The sequence below is a fragment of the Alosa sapidissima genome, chromosome 6 (assembly GCF_018492685.1).
Source record: "Alosa sapidissima isolate fAloSap1 chromosome 6, fAloSap1.pri, whole genome shotgun sequence".
Classification (NCBI taxonomy): domain Eukaryota; kingdom Metazoa; phylum Chordata; class Actinopteri; order Clupeiformes; family Clupeidae; genus Alosa; species Alosa sapidissima.
The window spans coordinates 39,695,412-39,718,131 of record NC_055962.1 but is presented as its reverse complement, the minus strand read 5'-3'; the positions used below and the strand labels follow the sequence as shown (position 1 = coordinate 39,718,131).

Here is a 22,720-nt window from a genome sequence, read left to right as displayed (position 1 = left end):
ATGAACACTATAGGGACTGGTGATGAAGATGAGCACTATAGGGACTGGTGATGAAGATGATGATGATGAAGATGAACACTATAGGGACTGGTGATGAAGATGAGCACTATAGGGACTGGTGATGAAGATGAGCACTATAGGGACTGGTGATGAAGATGATGATGATGAAGATGAACACTATAGGGACTGGTGATGAAGATGAGCACTATAGGGACTGGTGATGAAGATGAGCACTATAGGGACTGGTGATGAAGATGAGCACTGTAGGGACTGGTGATGAAGATGAGCACTATAGGGACTGGTGATGATGATGATGAAGATGAACACTATAGGGACTGGTGATGAAGATGAGCACTATAGGGACTGGTGATGAAGATGATGATGATGATGAAGATGAACACTATAGGGACTGGTGATGAAGATGAGCACTATAGGGACTGGTGATGATGATGATGATGATGAAGATGAACACTATAGGGACTGGTGATGAAGATGAGCACTATAGGGACTGGTGATGAAGATGATGATGATGAAGATGAACACACACTGACCTCAACACACACTGACCTCAACAGCTCCATACTGGAAATTAATTCCAACAAATGAGCTGCAGCTCCACACTGTTCTGCCATTCCAACAAGTTCTGGCGGTTTTACCTCTGACTGGGCTGGAGGTGGGGGGGGGGGGGGACCATACTGGAGTTTAGAGGGGGGGTGTAGAGTGTGTAGAGGGTGTTGAGGGTGTAGAGGGTGTAGAGTGTGTAGAGGGTGTAGAGTGTGTAGGGGGGGGGGGGGGGGGGGTTAGAGGGTGTAGAGGGTGTAGAGGGGGGGTGTTGAGGGTGTGCTCACCATCTAGTGGCCGCAAGAAGACTTTTGAGGAGATCTCCAGGAACCTCCTGGCAGCCTTATGCAGCTCCCTCCGAGCTCGGTGAGTCAGCCCTGAAACACAGGTAACAGGACAGGTGAGAGAGCCCTGAAACACAGGTAACAGGACAGGTGAGTCAGCCCTGAAACACAGGTAACAGGACAGGTGAGAGAGCCCTGAAACACAGGTAACAGGACAGGTGAGTCAGCTCTGAAACACAGGTAACAGGACAGCCCTGAAACACAGGTATCAGGACAGTCCTGAAACACAGGTATCAGGACAGCCCTGAAACACAGGTAACAGGACAGGTGACAGCCCTGAAAGTAACAGGACAGGTGAGTCAGCTCTGAAACACAGGTAACAGGACAGCCCTGAAACACAGGTATCAGGAGAGTCCTGAAACACAAGTAACAGGACAGCCCTGAAACACAGGTAACAGGACAGGTGGCAGCCCTGAAACACAGGTAACAGGACAGGTGAGAGAGCCCTGAAACACAGATAACAGGACAGGTGAGTCAGCCCTGAAACACAGGTAACAGGACAGGTGAGTCAGCTCTGAAACACAGGTAACAGGACAGCCCTGAAACACAGGTATCAGGACAGTCCTGAAACACGGGTAACAGGACAGCCCTGAAACACAGGTAACAGGACAGGTGACAGCCCTGAAACACAGGTAACAGGACAGGTGAGACACCTCTGTCTTTATTTTTCATACTGAATACCCGCATTTATTCTGTTTTTTTATTTTATATTCTGTAAATACACTGCGTCTATCTATACTATTCTTACTACTATTATAATGTTACTGCTACTACATAGCACATATCTGTACATGTTGTTCATACATTGTTTATATTACATAGCTATATTTATTCTGCTCTTAAGGTAACTGTTAATACACTGCACATATTTATATTAGAGATGCACCGATATGGAATTTTAGCGCCGATAATGATAACTGATATTTATTGGTTTGTTGATGCCGATACCGATACGATAACCGATAATATTACTCTTGAAAAAAAATTGTGAAAAGTGATTTGGGGAAAGCATTTAATAAGCATAATTTTATTGCAGTAATTTTACCTACCACCAAATGATGGACAGAACTCATAATAGTCCTCAATAGTACGGCAGTCAACAACATAACAGTAGCCTAGCCCTACAGTATGTGTGGCTCCTTTAAGTGAACCTGACGTCAGTGAATTGCGAGTGAGTGGCTAGAGAGTTTGAATTGTTTTCATTTAGGACTAAACGCTCATAAACGGTGTTGCACTACCACTACTGAGAAGGGAGATCCATTTAAGCAGTCTTATGTCTCCCGAGAATTTACGAATGCCAATTGTCCTGTGTCCGTAGCTTCTGTGATCTCTACCTATTCTCCTGTGGAGGATTTGTTCTCACGTGCTAAGGATGTACAGAGGTTGTCTCTTTTCCAGATGGTTCCTCTCGTACTGATGTCCTTTGTCACGAGGTTACTGGTGGTGGGTGATCATCTCCCCATGAAACATGACTGGAGAGTCAGTTTCTGTCTGCCTCCATCAATTCATTCATCTTGATCAACATTAGATGTTGATTTTTGGTGGTGGGGGTGTTACGTCCCTGTGTGTGTTTATTTTTGTGTCTGCTTGTTTCTCTCCGTGTCTTGTGTTTTGTTAATTTCAGACTATCCAGCAGGGGGCTTAATTGCTGGGCCAGCACTATAAAAGGTGCTGGCTGACGTCATTCGGGAGGGTCTCTTGGTTTTGGGGCGTTCTTGGATTCTGGGTTGGCCGCTACTACGCCACACTACTTTGCTCCGCTGCTTCGCTCTGCTGCGCAAACCACGCGCTCTGGTTTTTTGGCCGTCGCTGTTGCTCCTGCCTGTTCCCCGAGTGAGAGTCGAGGAAAAGGCTGGGGATTACCTGGGCCTACTTTTGAGGCCTTTCGTCTGGGAAGCCTTGTTTTTCGTTCGTCAATATTTTTCTTATTGTTATTTTTGTAAATAAATGTTTTTGAATTATACTTCCATTTTTGGCCGTCTCTTTGTCTATGTCCCACAACACCCCTAGACAGTGGGACGTGACACTGTATCTTATGTCCGTCTACTCTGTTGCGCACAACCTGCTGCAGCAGAAATGAAAGGCGTTAGCCCCGAAGGTTTTAATAACTTATTATGATGACCTGTCTGGAACTGAAGCACGAATGGTTAGCATATTTCTAGGTAATAATACAAAACCCAAGCTAAAGTAATGCAAATATAATACTAAAACATAACTTAGAACTAGACCTACTTATGTACTCGTCCCACTAACGAGTTTGTTTATTTGTTTCCCCGACCAGCGCGGTAAAGTGCAAACACACCAGCACAAGACAGCTCTAGATAGGGCTGAGCTCCGCTCTGTTAAGGTTAAATGGCGGATCATTCACGAGAGGATTTTGAGATGCACAGATTCCCAAATGAACGCATATCCACAGATTTTGTTAGAGTGGTGAAATACATTCACACCGCTGACATTATATTGAGGGAAAAGTATAGCCAACCAAGCTCAAGTAGCTCAGTGTAGCCAGACGGACCTTACGTAGGCCTAAATTAGGACTTTAAAAAATATCGGCGCAAATTATCGGCCATACTTGTTCGGATCCGATAATAATATTTTCATTTTTTCACTTATCGGCTAATAATATATCGGCCACCGATATATTGTGCATCCCTAATTTATATTTAATCTATACTACTCTAAACCACCTTCTGCAAACCAACTGTATAATACTGTCTACACTGCACTATATATTTCTTGTCCTGTCTATGCACCACCTGCCTATACTGTGTATATCACATTGCACTTTTGCTTTTTTGCAGTTCTTGTAATTTGTTAACTCATTAGTTGCATTGCATATAAATGCAATGGACTATTATCGCTGTTCTTCTTATTATTATTATTCTTCCGACCAACTTTGACGTTCAAAGGCTCTAAAACCACTGAACCGTTTGACGTCATTCAAACACTCCTACAAAGGTCTTGTAACGGAGATTTGTCCAATGTATTTTTCACATTTGTGAACTTTATACTTTTTGAGATATTTACGATAAAAGAGCAATAAATTCCCATTGACTTAATATTGACCGCCGTGACGGCAACTTTTAGCATTATGACCTGACCTGCAGCTGAAAGCAATCAACAGTTGAGCTACCGCTGGCCCTGGAGCTGTGAATCTTCTGAACGTCTTCGCCTGCTGTGCCTTGGTCACTTTATTTGCTCGTAAAACTCTTCTTCAGAGGCACATTTCTCTAATTACAGACAAGGTAAGTGTTCCGGTTTTTGGTATTTGAGTCATTTATGTCGTCAAACATTATGTAATGTAAGCGTGTATGAAATGATGGGTCACAAATAACTAAACTTAGGTAACGTTAACGTTAGTGAAATAGTTGACGTTAGCACCTTGCTACGTTGATATGTATTATGTAAGGAAACCCACTGTTAATCAACGTTAATATGTCGTCAACTTTACAGTGACCGATTAGCTGTAGGTTTCGATAGCTAACAAAAACGTAATGCACTAACGTTACATTTGTTCATTAGGCCTACCTACCAGGAGCGTTTTAACTAGAACGTTAACGTAAACCAGAGAAGTAGGCCTACAGATACTAGGCTGTGGTTCTATTCAACATCAGGTCACTTTCCCTAGAATAGATTATGAATGCAGACTTCGTGGTGCTTGATTGTAGCCTTTTGATTGTATTATTTTAACAAATGTTTAACGTTGTACACCGCTTGTTTGTGTATCAAATAGGCCAGGTTACGTTTCATTCTACACTACTGATTCTTACGTAGCCTACAATAAGTAAACACTATCACGGTATACCATAGTTTGTCTATTAATGGGTTTCATCAGGTCCCTTTCAACAGACAATTAAGCACCTAGATTATGAATGCATTGGTGCTTTATTAATACTCCTGTGGAAAGGGACCGTATGAAAGCCATGAATAGGCTACTGCTAGGAAATGGACAATACGACTAAAGTCTTGTTAAAACACACAACAGAAGTTGAGCTATAATGTTTGTGTTGTCAACATAGGCTACAATGTTTACTTGGCCTACTCATTTCTGCATTGTTCTGGTCTATAAATTAAAGTGTAGCCTGGCACGTGAATCAAACTTTCCAGTTGTAGTACATTGTAATCTGTAGGAAAAAATGTGGCTGACAGACCTAGCAAGCTGTTTAAGTTATAGCAGTTGGTTATCAAGATACTTAGTATCAGAATGATCCGTCCTTACTCATATGATTATCAACAGCAACAACAGACCCTTTGCCTGCAAAGTTTTCTAAGCTGTTTACGTTTTATATTTTAAAAAATATGATTAGCTATCACCTATACTAAAACTGAAAACAATAAAACACAGAATTCTGCTTTGTTTGTAATTTAATATTATAGGCTAGTATTTAACTACCAGTAGCTTGATGGTGCAACAATTGTATTGTAGGCCTACTCTACCTTTTTTTTTTTATTGTTGAGAGAATTGTTTAAAAAGCTTAAACTGTTTACCATGTTAGTCGTATAATGTGTCAGCCGAATGTAATGTAACAACTTCACTTAAATACCTTAGTTGTATTGAACAATTGTGCAGACATTCCTTGTTTTGGTATAACTGTTAAACTTGTTTGCTTTTGCCTTTTAGGTTCCAGACCAGTAGTGATGACCATGTATGACATTACGTGTGTGCCTGTCTGTGTGCACACCTGTCAACCATACATCTATGACAATGTTGCTAGCAACATACCTACTAACATACATTCTTACAAACATGTGACCATATCTCAACATATCTGCACATACCATTTAACCATACTGAGACTTATCTGAGATCTACACTGAGACATTCTGAGAAATATATTGTTGTGTGAGGACTATACTCACTAACTATATGGAACATATATACCTGTGAATCATATTTGTCAACCATTCATACCTTTAATCATACCTGTGCTGTAACATCTGTGAAACATAGCTGTGCTGTTAGACCTCTCTTTTTAGACCTGAGCTATGCTGTGTGAAAAAAAAGATTCTAACCTAAGTTCTGTCTAAAACTGATCATCTGAAGGGCTGACTCTTTTATTCTTCAGTGTATATATCACCATCAAATTTGACCTAATACCATTAACTGAGGCCTCTAGCTGTTGCTGCCAGTTCAGAGTTACCACTGATAAATAGATCTGTCTTAGGACAATATGATTGGCATGATCAAGTTCTGTATATATAATATACACAACTGTGATTTTTACTTCAAGCTTACATTGGTAAGTGTTCATTAGTGTATTCTGAGTATTATTCTGCTGTATTAAAACAAAGAATGTTGATCAATATTGAATTGACAATTTATTTTTACTGACTGTCATATACTCTAAGCTAACATCTAACCAAGTAAGTGGTTTTCAAGAATACTGTAAGAATATGTAATCTGAATAATCATACTGTAAGTAATATGTTATACACAGCAGCTTTTTTGCATTTACATGCAATGGTAATTCCCTGGAATTGCATTTTCTAGTTATGTCTTGTAATTTGTTAACTCATTAGTTATGTCTTCTCATTTGTTAACTCATTAGTTATGTCTTGTGTTTTGGCACATTGAAATACACATGTAATGACTAGGGCTTCAAATAATGATTATGTTGGTAGTTGACAAATCTGTCAATTCATTTTTTTGATTAGTCAATGATTATTTCTGTCATGCCCACCATCCCTGCTTCCTTTAGGCTGTCATGCCCACCCTCCCTGCTTCCTATAGGCTGTCATGCCCACCATCCCTGCTTCCTATAGGCCGTCATGCCCACCATCCCTGCTTCCATGCCCACCATCCCTGCTTCCTATAGGCGCCCTCCTGACAGGTCTCCTAGCCTGCACAGTGAAAACCCTTCAGATGATCCAGAACGCGGCGGTGCGCCTGGTCTACAACCAACCCAAAGCTCTGCCACCGGTACACTCAGGCCAATCCAAACTTTTCTCATCTGTTGTTTCTCGTTGGTGGAACGCAGTGCCAGTTCCAACTAGGGCAGGGACATCCCTCTCCATCTTCAAAAAACTCCTGAAGACCCAGCTCTTCAGAGAACATCTCCTCTCATAGCACAACATACTTACAACTAGTCTTGCTGATCCAAGCACTTACCACCCGTCTAGAACTGACACTCAACTGTTTAAAATCAGCACTCACTGATGCACTTATTCTTACTGTACTCTACCTTTTTTTAAATTGTCCTATAATTGTTGAGAGAGAATTGCTTTAAAACTTAAACTGTTTACCATGTTGGTAGTCGCTTTGGTTAAAAATTCCTCATCTGAATGTAATGTAATGAAATGTAATGTAATGTAATCTATTGCGCTTAACAAATGTAATGTAATGTAATCTATTGCGCTTAACAAATGTAATGTAATGTAATGTAATGTAATCAATTGCGCTTAACAAATGTAATGTAAAGTAATGTAATCTATTGCGCTTAACAAATGTAATGTAATGTCATCTATTGCGCTTAACAAATGTAATGTAATGAAATGTCTATTGCGCTTAACAAATGTAATGTAATGTAATGTAATCTATTGCGCTTAACAAATGTAATAATGTAATGTAATGTAATCTATTGCGCTTAACAAATGTAATGTAATGTAATCAATTGTGCTTAACAAATGTAATGTAATGTCATCTATTGCGCTTAACAAATGTAATGTAATGTAATCTATTGCGCTTAACAAATGTAATGTAATGTCATCTATTGTGCTTAACAAATGTAATGTAATCTATTGCGCTTAACAAATGTAATGTAATGTAATCACACGGTAGCTGTTGAATGCTGTGAAATGACATCTTTGCTTTACAGAGTTTGAATTCTAGCGGTTTTGTTACTTTAATTCACTAAAATGTTCCCACACGTTTAAAAGTTTTTATTTCACTAAAATGTTCCCACATGTTTAAAAGTTGAAAATGTTTTAGCTTTTCACTTCACCATCACCATCACTTCACCATCATCACTTCACCATCACTTCAGCATCATCATCACCATCACTTCACCATCACCATCACTTCACCATCATCATCACTTCACCATCACCATCACATCACCATCACCATCACTTCACCATCACCATCATCACTTCACCATCACTATCACCATCACCATCACTTCACCATCACGTCACCATCACATCACCATCACCATCACTTCACCATCATCACTTCATCATCACTATCACTATCACCATCACCATCACCATCACTTCATCATCACCATCACGTTACCATCACCATCACCATCACATCACCATCACCATCACTTCACCATCACCATCATCACTTCACCATCACTATCACCATCACCATCACTTCACCATCACGTCACCATCACATCACCATCACCATCACTTCATCATCACTTCACCATCACTATCACTATCACCATCACCATCACTTCACCATCACTTCATCATCACCATCACTTCATCATCACCATCACTTCATCATCACCATCACTTCATCATCACTTCATCATCACCATCACTATCACTTCACCATCACCATCACTTCATCATCACCATCACTTCACCATCACGTTACCATCACCATCACCATCACTTCACCATCACTTCACCATCACTATCACTTCACCATCACGTTACCATCACCATCACCATCACTTCACCATCACTATCACTTCACCATCACTTCACCATCACTATCACTTCACCATCACCATCACGTCACCATCACATCACCATCACTTCACCATCACCATCATCACTTCACCATCACTATCACCATCACCATCACTTCACCATCACTTCATCATCATCACTATCACCATCACCATCACTTCACCATCACTTCATCATCACCATCACTTCACCATCACTTCATCATCACTATCACCATCACCATCACTTCACCATCACCATCACTTCATCATCACCATCACTATCACCATCACCATCACTTCACCATCACTTCACCATCACTTCATCATCACCATCACTTCATCATCACCATCACTTCATCATCACCATCACTTCATCATCACTTCATCATCACCATCACTATCACTTCACCATCACCATCACTTCATCATCACCATCACTTCACCATCACGTTACCATCACCATCACCATCACTTCACCATCACTTCACCATCACTTCACCATCACTTCACCATCACTTCACCATCACTTCACCATCACTTCATCATCACTTCATCATCACTATCACCATCACCATCACCATCACTTCACCATCACTTCACCATCACCATCACTTCACCATCACTTCATCATCACTATCACTATCACCATCACCATCACTTCACCATCACTTCAGCATCATCATCACCATCACTTCACCATCACCATCACTTCACCATCATCATCACTTCACCATCACCATCACATCACCATCACCATCACTTCACCATCACCATCATCACTTCACCATCACTATCACCATCACCATCACTTCACCATCACGTCACCATCACATCACCATCACCATCACTTCACCATCATCACTTCATCATCACTATCACTATCACCATCACCATCACCATCACTTCATCATCACCATCACGTTACCATCACCATCACCATCACTATCACCATCACCATCACTTCACCATCACGTCACCATCACATCACCATCACCATCACTTCATCATCACTTCACCATCACTATCACTATCACCATCACCATCACTTCACCATCACTTCATCATCACCATCACTTCATCATCACCATCACTTCATCATCACCATCACTTCATCATCACTTCATCATCACCATCACTATCACTTCACCATCACCATCACTTCATCATCACCATCACTTCACCATCACGTTACCATCACCATCACCATCACTTCACCATCACTTCACCATCACTATCACTTCACCATCACGTTACCATCACCATCACCATCACTTCACCATCACTATCACTTCACCATCACTTCACCATCACTATCACTTCACCATCACCATCACGTCACCATCACATCACCATCACTTCACCATCACCATCATCACTTCACCATCACTATCACCATCACCATCACTTCACCATCACTTCATCATCATCACTATCACCATCACCATCACTTCACCATCACTTCATCATCACCATCACTTCACCATCACTTCATCATCACTATCACCATCACCATCACTTCACCATCACCATCACTTCATCATCACCATCACTATCACCATCACCATCACTTCACCATCACTTCATCATCACCATCACTTCATCATCACTTCATCATCACTTCACCATCACTATCACTATCACCATCACCATCACTTCACCATCACTTCACCATCACTATCACTTCACCATCACTTCATCATCACCATCACTTCATCATCACTTCACCATCACTATCACTATCACCATCACTTCATCATCACTTCACCATCACTATCACCATCACCATCACTTCACCATCACCATCACTTCACCATCACTTCATCATCATCATCACTTCACCATCATCACTTCACTATCACTTCACCATCATCACTTCACCATCACTTCACCATCACTATCACCATCACTATCACCATCACTTCATCACCATCACTTCACCATCACCATCACCATCACTTCACCATCACCATCACTTCACCATCACCATCACTTCATCATCACTTCACCATCATCATCACTTCACCATCACATCACTTCACAATCATCATCACTTCACCATCACATCACCATCACTTCACCATCACTTCACCATCACTTCACCATCACTTCACCATCACCATCACTTCACCATCACTTCATCATCACTTCATCATCACTATCACCATCACCATCACCATCACTTCACCATCACCATCATCACTTCACCATCACTATCACCATCACCATCACTTCACCATCACGTCACCATCACATCACCATCACCATCACTTCACCATCATCACTTCATCATCACTATCACTATCACCATCACCATCACCATCACTTCATCATCACCATCACGTTACCATCACCATCACCATCACTTCATCATCACTTCACCATCACTATCACTATCACCATCACCATCACTTCACCATCACTTCATCATCACCATCACTTCATCATCACCATCACTTCATCATCACCATCACTTCATCATCACTTCATCATCACCATCACTATCACTTCACCATCACCATCACTTCATCATCACCATCACTTCACCATCACGTTACCATCACCATCACCATCACTTCACCATCACTTCACCATCACTATCACTTCACCATCACGTTACCATCACCATCACCATCACTTCACCATCACTATCACTTCACCATCACTTCACCATCACTATCACTTCACCATCACCATCACGTCACCATCACATCACCATCACTTCACCATCACCATCATCACTTCACCATCACTATCACCATCACCATCACTTCACCATCACTTCATCATCATCACTATCACCATCACCATCACTTCACCATCACTTCATCATCACCATCACTTCACCATCACTTCATCATCACTATCACCATCACCATCACTTCACCATCACCATCACTTCATCATCACCATCACTATCACCATCACCATCACTTCACCATCACTTCATCATCACCATCACTTCATCATCACTTCATCATCACTTCACCATCACTATCACTATCACCATCACCATCACTTCACCATCACTTCACCATCACTATCACTTCACCATCACTTCATCATCACCATCACTTCATCATCACTTCACCATCACTATCACTATCACCATCACTTCATCATCACTTCACCATCACTATCACCATCACCATCACTTCACCATCACCATCACTTCACCATCACTTCATCATCATCATCACTTCACCATCATCACTTCACTATCACTTCACCATCATCACTTCACCATCACTTCACCATCACTATCACCATCACTATCACCATCACTTCATCACCATCACTTCACCATCACCATCACCATCACTTCACCATCACCATCACTTCACCATCACCATCACTTCATCATCACTTCACCATCATCATCACTTCACCATCACATCACTTCACAATCATCATCACTTCACCATCACATCACCATCACTTCACCATCACTTCACCATCACTTCACCATCACCATCACTTCACCATCACTTCATCATCACTTCATCATCACTATCACCATCACCATCACCATCACTTCACCATCACCATCATCACTTCACCATCACTATCACCATCACCATCACTTCACCATCACGTCACCATCACATCACCATCACCATCACTTCACCATCATCACTTCATCATCACTATCACTATCACCATCACCATCACCATCACTTCATCATCACCATCACGTTACCATCACCATCACCATCACATCACCATCACCATCACTTCACCATCACCATCATCACTTCACCATCACTATCACCATCACCATCACTTCACCATCACGTCACCATCACATCACCATCACCATCACTTCATCATCACTTCACCATCACTATCACTATCACCATCACCATCACTTCACCATCACTTCATCATCACCATCACTTCATCATCACCATCACTTCATCATCACCATCACTTCATCATCACTTCATCATCACCATCACTATCACTTCACCATCACCATCACTTCATCATCACCATCACTTCACCATCACGTTACCATCACCATCACCATCACTTCACCATCACTTCACCATCACTATCACTTCACCATCACGTTACCATCACCATCACCATCACTTCACCATCACTATCACTTCACCATCACTTCACCATCACTATCACTTCACCATCACCATCACGTCACCATCACATCACCATCACTTCACCATCACCATCATCACTTCACCATCACTATCACCATCACCATCACTTCACCATCACTTCATCATCATCACTATCACCATCACCATCACTTCACCATCACTTCATCATCACCATCACTTCACCATCACTTCATCATCACTATCACCATCACCATCACTTCACCATCACCATCACTTCATCATCACCATCACTATCACCATCACCATCACTTCACCATCACTTCACCATCACTTCATCATCACCATCACTTCATCATCACCATCACTTCATCATCACCATCACTTCATCATCACTTCATCATCACCATCACTATCACTTCACCATCACCATCACTTCATCATCACCATCACTTCACCATCACGTTACCATCACCATCACCATCACTTCACCATCACTTCACCATCACTTCACCATCACTTCACCATCACTTCACCATCACTTCACCATCACTTCATCATCACTTCATCATCACTATCACCATCACCATCACCATCACTTCACCATCACTTCACCATCACCATCACTTCACCATCACTTCATCATCACTATCACTATCACCATCACCATCACTTCACCATCACTTCAGCATCATCATCACCATCACTTCACCATCACCATCACTTCACCATCATCATCACTTCACCATCACCATCACATCACCATCACCATCACTTCACCATCACCATCATCACTTCACCATCACTATCACCATCACCATCACTTCACCATCACGTCACCATCACATCACCATCACCATCACTTCACCATCATCACTTCATCATCACTATCACTATCACCATCACCATCACCATCACTTCATCATCACCATCACGTTACCATCACCATCACCATCACTATCACCATCACCATCACTTCACCATCACGTCACCATCACATCACCATCACCATCACTTCATCATCACTTCACCATCACTATCACTATCACCATCACCATCACTTCACCATCACTTCATCATCACCATCACTTCATCATCACCATCACTTCATCATCACCATCACTTCATCATCACTTCATCATCACCATCACTATCACTTCACCATCACCATCACTTCATCATCACCATCACTTCACCATCACGTTACCATCACCATCACCATCACTTCACCATCACTTCACCATCACTATCACTTCACCATCACGTTACCATCACCATCACCATCACTTCACCATCACTATCACTTCACCATCACTTCACCATCACTATCACTTCACCATCACCATCACGTCACCATCACATCACCATCACTTCACCATCACCATCATCACTTCACCATCACTATCACCATCACCATCACTTCACCATCACTTCATCATCATCACTATCACCATCACCATCACTTCACCATCACTTCATCATCACCATCACTTCACCATCACTTCATCATCACTATCACCATCACCATCACTTCACCATCACCATCACTTCATCATCACCATCACTATCACCATCACCATCACTTCACCATCACTTCATCATCACCATCACTTCATCATCACTTCATCATCACTTCACCATCACTATCACTATCACCATCACCATCACTTCACCATCACTTCACCATCACTATCACTTCACCATCACTTCATCATCACCATCACTTCATCATCACTTCACCATCACTATCACTATCACCATCACTTCATCATCACTTCACCATCACTATCACCATCACCATCACTTCACCATCACCATCACTTCACCATCACTTCATCATCATCATCACTTCACCATCATCACTTCACTATCACTTCACCATCATCACTTCACCATCACTTCACCATCACTATCACCATCACTATCACCATCACTTCATCACCATCACTTCACCATCACCATCACCATCACTTCACCATCACCATCACTTCACCATCACCATCACTTCATCATCACTTCACCATCATCATCACTTCACCATCACATCACTTCACAATCATCATCACTTCACCATCACATCACCATCACTTCACCATCACTTCACCATCACTTCACCATCACTTCACCATCACCATCACTTCACCATCACTTCATCATCACTTCATCATCACTATCACCATCACCATCACCATCACTTCACCATCACCATCATCACTTCACCATCACTATCACCATCACCATCACTTCACCATCACGTCACCATCACATCACCATCACCATCACTTCACCATCATCACTTCATCATCACTATCACTATCACCATCACCATCACCATCACTTCATCATCACCATCACGTTACCATCACCATCACCATCACTTCATCATCACTTCACCATCACTATCACTATCACCATCACCATCACTTCACCATCACTTCATCATCACCATCACTTCATCATCACCATCACTTCATCATCACCATCACTTCATCATCACTTCATCATCACCATCACTATCACTTCACCATCACCATCACTTCATCATCACCATCACTTCACCATCACGTTACCATCACCATCACCATCACTTCACCATCACTTCACCATCACTATCACTTCACCATCACGTTACCATCACCATCACCATCACTTCACCATCACTATCACTTCACCATCACTTCACCATCACTATCACTTCACCATCACCATCACGTCACCATCACATCACCATCACTTCACCATCACCATCATCACTTCACCATCACTATCACCATCACCATCACTTCACCATCACTTCATCATCATCACTATCACCATCACCATCACTTCACCATCACTTCATCATCACCATCACTTCACCATCACTTCATCATCACTATCACCATCACCATCACTTCACCATCACCATCACTTCATCATCACCATCACTATCACCATCACCATCACTTCACCATCACTTCATCATCACCATCACTTCATCATCACTTCATCATCACTTCACCATCACTATCACTATCACCATCACCATCACTTCACCATCACTTCACCATCACTATCACTTCACCATCACTTCATCATCACCATCACTTCATCATCACTTCACCATCACTATCACTATCACCATCACTTCATCATCACTTCACCATCACTATCACCATCACCATCACTTCACCATCACCATCACTTCACCATCACTTCATCATCATCATCACTTCACCATCATCACTTCACTATCACTTCACCATCATCACTTCACCATCACTTCACCATCACTATCACCATCACTATCACCATCACTTCATCACCATCACTTCACCATCACCATCACCATCACTTCACCATCACCATCACTTCACCATCACCATCACTTCATCATCACTTCACCATCATCATCACTTCACCATCACATCACTTCACAATCATCATCACTTCACCATCACATCACCATCACTTCACCATCACTTCACCATCACTTCACCATCACCATCACTTCACCATCACTTCATCATCACTTCATCATCACTATCACCATCACCATCACCATCACTTCACCATCACCATCATCACTTCACCATCACTATCACCATCACCATCACTTCACCATCACGTCACCATCACATCACCATCACCATCACTTCACCATCATCACTTCATCATCACTATCACTATCACCATCACCATCACCATCACTTCATCATCACCATCACGTTACCATCACCATCACCATCACTTCATCATCACTTCACCATCACTATCACTATCACCATCACCATCACTTCACCATCACTTCATCATCACCATCACTTCATCATCACCATCACTTCATCATCACCATCACTTCATCATCACTTCATCATCACCATCACTATCACTTCACCATCACCATCACTTCATCATCACCATCACTTCACCATCACGTTACCATCACCATCACCATCACTTCACCATCACTTCACCATCACTATCACTTCACCATCACGTTACCATCACCATCACCATCACTTCACCATCACTATCACTTCACCATCACTTCACCATCACTATCACTTCACCATCACCATCACGTCACCATCACATCACCATCACTTCACCATCACCATCATCACTTCACCATCACTATCACCATCACCATCACTTCACCATCACTTCATCATCATCACTATCACCATCACCATCACTTCACCATCACTTCATCATCACCATCACTTCACCATCACTTCATCATCACTATCACCATCACCATCACTTCACCATCACCATCACTTCATCATCACCATCACTATCACCATCACCATCACTTCACCATCACTTCATCATCACCATCACTTCATCATCACTTCATCATCACTTCACCATCACTATCACTATCACCATCACCATCACTTCACCATCACTATCACCATCACCATCACTTCACCATCACTATCACTTCACCATCACTTCATCATCACCATCACTTCATCATCACTTCACCATCACTATCACTATCACCATCACTTCACCATCACTATCACTTCACCATCACTTCACCATCACCATCACTTCATCATCACTTCACCATCACTATCACTATCACCATCACTTCATCATCACTTCACCATCACTATCACTTCACCATCACTTCATCATCACCATCACTTCATCATCACTTCACCATCACTATCACTTCACCATCACTTCATCATCACCATCACTTCACCATCACTTCATCATCACTTCACCATCACTATCACCATCACCATCACTTCACCATCACCATCACTTCACCATCACTTCATCATCATCATCACTTCACCATCATCACTTCACCATCACTTCACCATCATCACTTCACCATCACTTCACCATCACTATCACCATCACTATCACCATCACTTCATCACCATCACTTCACCATCACCATCACCATCACTTCACCATCACCATCACTTCACCATCACCATCACTTCATCATCACTTCACCATCATCATCACTTCACCATCACATCACTTCACAATCATCATCACTTCACCATCACATCACCATCACTTCACCATCACTTCACCATCACTTCACCATCACTTCACCATCACCATCACTTCACCATCACTTCATCATCACTTCACCATCATCATCACTTCACCATCACTTCACCATCATTTCACCATCATCATCACTTCACCATCATTTCACCATCATCATCACTTCACCATCATTTCACCATCATCATCACTTCACCATCACTTCACCATCACCATCACCATCACTTCACCATCACCATCACTTCACCATCACCATCACTTCATCATCACTTCACCATCATCATCACTTCACCATCACATCACTTCACCATCATCATCACTTCACCATCACCATCACTTCATCATCACTTCATCATCACTTCACCATCATCATCACTTCACCATCACTTCACCATCATTTCACCATCACCATCACCATCACTTCACCATCACCATCACGATCACTTCACCATCACTTCACCATCACCATCACTTCCATCACTTCACCATCATCATCACTTCACCATCATCATCACTTCACCATCACTTCACCATCACTTCATCATCACTTCACCATCATCACTTCATCATCACCATCACCATCATCATCACTTCACCATCATCACCATCATCATCACTTCACCATCATCATCACTTCACCATCACCATCACTTCACCATCATCATCACTTCACCATCACCATCACTTCACCATCACTTCACCATCACCATCACTTCACCATCATCATCACTTCACCATCACTATCACCATCACTTCACCATCATCATCACTTCACCATCACTTCACCATCATCACTTCACCATCACCATCACTTCATCATCACTTCACCATCACATCACCATCACTTCACCATCATCATCATCACATCGACGTTCTCGACTAATCGTTGCAGCCCTAGTAATGACGTGGAGATTACAGCCCTATTACAGCCCTAGCATCGTCCAGCATTTTTTGTATTTGTTATTTTTTAAATGTATTTGTCATGTCTTGATGTCATGGGCACGCTGGCGACTACGCCGCTCCATCCGGCATCGTTTGTCTTGTTATGTGTCTTGTTTGTTGGAGCGCTTTGGGTTGCACTATGTGCATGTTAAATGCGCTTTAAAAATAAAACTGACTTGACTTGACTTGACTAGTAATGACGAGATTACAGCCCTAGTAATGACGTGGAGATTACAGCCCTAGTAATGACGTGGAGATTACAGCCCTAGTAATGACGTGGAGATTACAGCCCTAGTAATGACGTGGAGATTACAGCCCTAGTAATGACGAGATTACAGCCCTAGTAATGACGAGATTACAGCCCTAGTAATGACGAGATTACAGCCCTAGTAATGACGTGGAGAGTTTGTAACCACAGCTGTGCAAAAGCGTAACATGGATAACACAGGATAGTTACAGGGGCTAAATTATCTCTACATCATCATGTGTATTATAAGTGAGAAAGATAAAGAAAGAACACTGTACCAGTGGCAAGGGTCTCGGGCTCCGTTAGGGACGAGGAGTTGAGATAGATGTAGGATTTGTGTTTCTCTTGAAGGATGGCCTGGGTGTCGATGGTCACAGCTTTGCTCAGGGATGTTACTTCATAGGTGATGAAAATGCAGCCTCTGCAGACACAAGCACATCACATGACATCAACAGACACAAGCACATCACATGAGATCAACAGACACACGAACATCACATGAGATCAACAGACACAAGAACATCACATGAGATCAACAGACACAAGCACATCACATGACATCAACAGACACAAGCACATCGCAGGAGATCAACAGACACAAGCACATCACAGGATCAACGCGCTGCCTCTCCACGAGCAGAGGAGGGGGCTGTGTGTGTGTGTGGAGGAGAGAACAGGGTGTGTGTGTGTGGAAGAGAGAACAGGGTGTGTGTGTGTGTGTGTGTGTGTGTGTGTGGAGGAGAAAACAGGGTGTGTGTGTGTGTGTGTGTGTGTGTGTGTGTGTGGAGAGAACAGGTTGTGTGTGTGTGGTTGTGTGTGTGTGTGTGTGTGGAGGAGAGAACAGGGTGTGTGTGCTCTTCAGCTTTCAGTTACACAGGTGCAACCACACAGCAGTTTCTACAAGCTTTGAGTAACTACTAGCACACACACAAAACTACAACTAGCACACACACAAAACTACAGCTAGCGCATACACACAAAACTATAACTACTCAACAGCTAGCGCACACACAAAACTACAACTAGCGCGGACACAAAACTACAACTAGCGCGCACACAAAACTACAACTACTCAACAACTAGCGCACACACAAAACTACAACTAGCGCGCACACAAAACTACAACTACTCAACAACTAGCGCACACACAAAACTACAACTACTCAACAGCTAGCGCACACACAACTACAACTAGCGCACACACAAAACTACAACTAGCGCACACACAAAACTACAACTACTCAACAGCTAGCGCACACACACACAACTACAGCTAGCGCACACAAAACTACAACTACTCAACAGCTAGCGCACACACAAAACTACAACTACTCAACAGCTAGCGCACACACAAAACTACAACTAGCGCACACACAAAACTACAACTACTCAACAGCTAGCGCACACACAACTACAACTAGCGCACACACAAAACTACAACTACTCAACAACTAGCGCACATACAAAACTACAACTAGCGCACGCACACACAAAACTACAACTAGTGCACACACAAAACTACAACTACTCAACAGCTAGCACACACACAAAACTACAACTACTCAACAGCTAGCACACACACAAAACTACAACTAGCGCACACACAAAACTACAACTACTCAACAGCTAGCGCACACACAAAACTACAACTACTCAACAGCTAGCACACACACAAAACTAACGTCAGCACACACAAAACTAATGCCAGTGTACACACAAGACTAACGTGAGAACACACACAAAACTAACATCAGTGCAACGTATACACAAGTCTAACTTAAAACACATACAAAACTAATGTCAGCGTACACAACACCAAAGTGAGAACACACACAAAACTAACGTCAGCGCACAAACAAGCGTGTGTAAGAAGTGAGTTAGTGTGAAGTTACCTCACACAAAAGAAAGCAGAAGCTGATGCTCACTCACCCAAAGACAACAGCTCCAGTGACCTTTGCGATCTTCCCTGATTGATAAAGAAAGGAGACAGTAGGAAAAAGGCAGAATATTTGTATTTAACATTTTTTTTAGATGGAAAAGCAAATAAAGAATATGATGTACGGATATCTGTACTGTAAGCACTGAATTCAACAAATGCGTTTTCCATTATCATGTAACCATTGTTTTGGCGCTGCCCTTTTAAGTTTTCAAAGTCAATCCCCTTTTTGCATCTCTATTGTCCCATCGATTTAGGTTGAAATCAGCCTTGATATTGGGAAAGCACACAATGACCTCAAATAAAAAATTATTGATAACTCGCCTCAAATGCATTAACATAAAAGTAACAGGACTTTTGAAATGCATTAACACAAAAGTAACATGACTTTTGCTGACCACTGTTGGTTCATTGGGGGCATAGCTGGCGGTCCGTTGGGGGCATAGCTGGCGGACCACTGGCGGTCCATTGGGGGCATAGCTGGCGTCCGCTGGCATTTTGCTCATCGGTTCTCCGGTGGTCCACTGGCTGGGTTGCAGACAAATTGCCCAATATTTTGCCACTATTGGTCTAAAATCTTTTTCATTTCTTCAGTTATACTCCATATATCATTTTATTAACTTTTCTTAATATTCATGACAAGTTAAATTTAAAGCTGCAGTTGGCAAGTCTGACAGATTGAGGGGACAGCCAAAATTTTGAATGTTTACAATTCTCATGCCCCTCCCCCACTACCACTGAGCACCCTCTCATCGAGTTTGTGACTGTGATTGACAGTCAGATCTCACACAGCCCTGCTCTGATTGGACCAGAAGAACCGGGAGCTGTGGATTTTTGCAAAACAAATAACAGGTGGAGGTAGAAGAGCAGGGTTTTTTCTAAAACCGGCTGATTTATGTTGTTCTGTCGGAGCATAGTGTCAGTTTCAGTGAATATGATCAAAAAAATCTTGCCAACTGCAGCCAGTGTTGCCAATTTAGCGACTTTGTCGCTAGATTTAGCGACTTTTGGCCGTCTCTGGCAACTGAAAAGTATATCTAGCGACTGACAACAAATCTGGCGACTTTTTCGTGTGTCTGGCGACTTTTGTTTTCTCTGCGTTATCCTTCGGTTTGCCCAGGCTGACTGCAGCAGCAGCTTAAAGCGTGAGAAAAATCTTCTCGCAAAGATGCCAAACTCTGTTTCGTTGTTGAAACGTCAGAAAATCTCCCCTCTCATGCCTGTTTCGTTAGTGAATTACATCGCGACTTTGCCCAAAGCGTTGCATCATGATTATAAAAGGAATGACTGGCCTATATAGTATCAGCCCATTTTATTACAAGGAAGTAGATGTTCTATAGATCTAAGCTCAGACAACGCTCATTGGAAGGCGCAGCAACTTCGGCTGAAATTACAACAGTCAACGAGACGAGAGCAATGACATGATGACAGGGAAACAGGGACATGCTTGCCAGCATTGTTCAACAATTGAACAAAGGAAGTAGGCTAGCCTACAACTTCATTCACAAGCAAAGCAGTGAATGGTAGAAAAACCTATAGCATTCGTTTAGGCTATGTAGGCCTAGCTTCAATGTTGTCAATGCAAGTTGATGCAGGACTGTCGGCTGAGTAAAAAAAAAAAAATTCTATCGCTCTGTCCGAGTGACATTTAAGCCTATATTATGTAGCCTAACTATATCCAAAATATAGCCATTGCCGTAAGGGTAGATTGCGTGTAGGCTACCCTATGGTCACATTATAATCAGACTTCAAGCAGTGCAAAGCAGATGCAGCAGTGAATAGGTTGGAAATGACTGCTTTTCAGCCACCTGATGCTAGTGTAGTCTAGATGATAGGCTACAGAAAGTGAAGTGTAGCCTATCAATAAATATACAAGTATATTAAATCAAATATATTTAAACTAGGCTCTTAAAGCTGCCTATATGAGTAGGAGAAAAGCAAACAGGAGTAAAAGGGAATTGAAG

The 22,720-nt window shown here is 42.2% G+C and overlaps 1 protein-coding gene across 2 annotated transcripts in view; it reads right to left on the bottom strand.

The window, feature by feature from the left end:
- The window catches only part of serac1 (serine active site containing 1), a 47,121-nt gene that overhangs the window by 23,153 nt on the left and 1,248 nt on the right, over window positions 1–22,720 (bottom strand). For both annotated transcript variants that reach the window (XM_042095652.1, XM_042095651.1), the window contains exons 3-5: window positions 20,750–20,786; window positions 19,099–19,241; window positions 849–938 (exon numbers count right to left, since the gene is read on the bottom strand). In XM_042095652.1, the coding sequence (XP_041951586.1) occupies window positions 849–938; window positions 19,099–19,241; window positions 20,750–20,786 (270 nt within the window). The remainder of the gene's footprint in view (window positions 1–848; window positions 939–19,098; window positions 19,242–20,749; window positions 20,787–22,720) is intronic.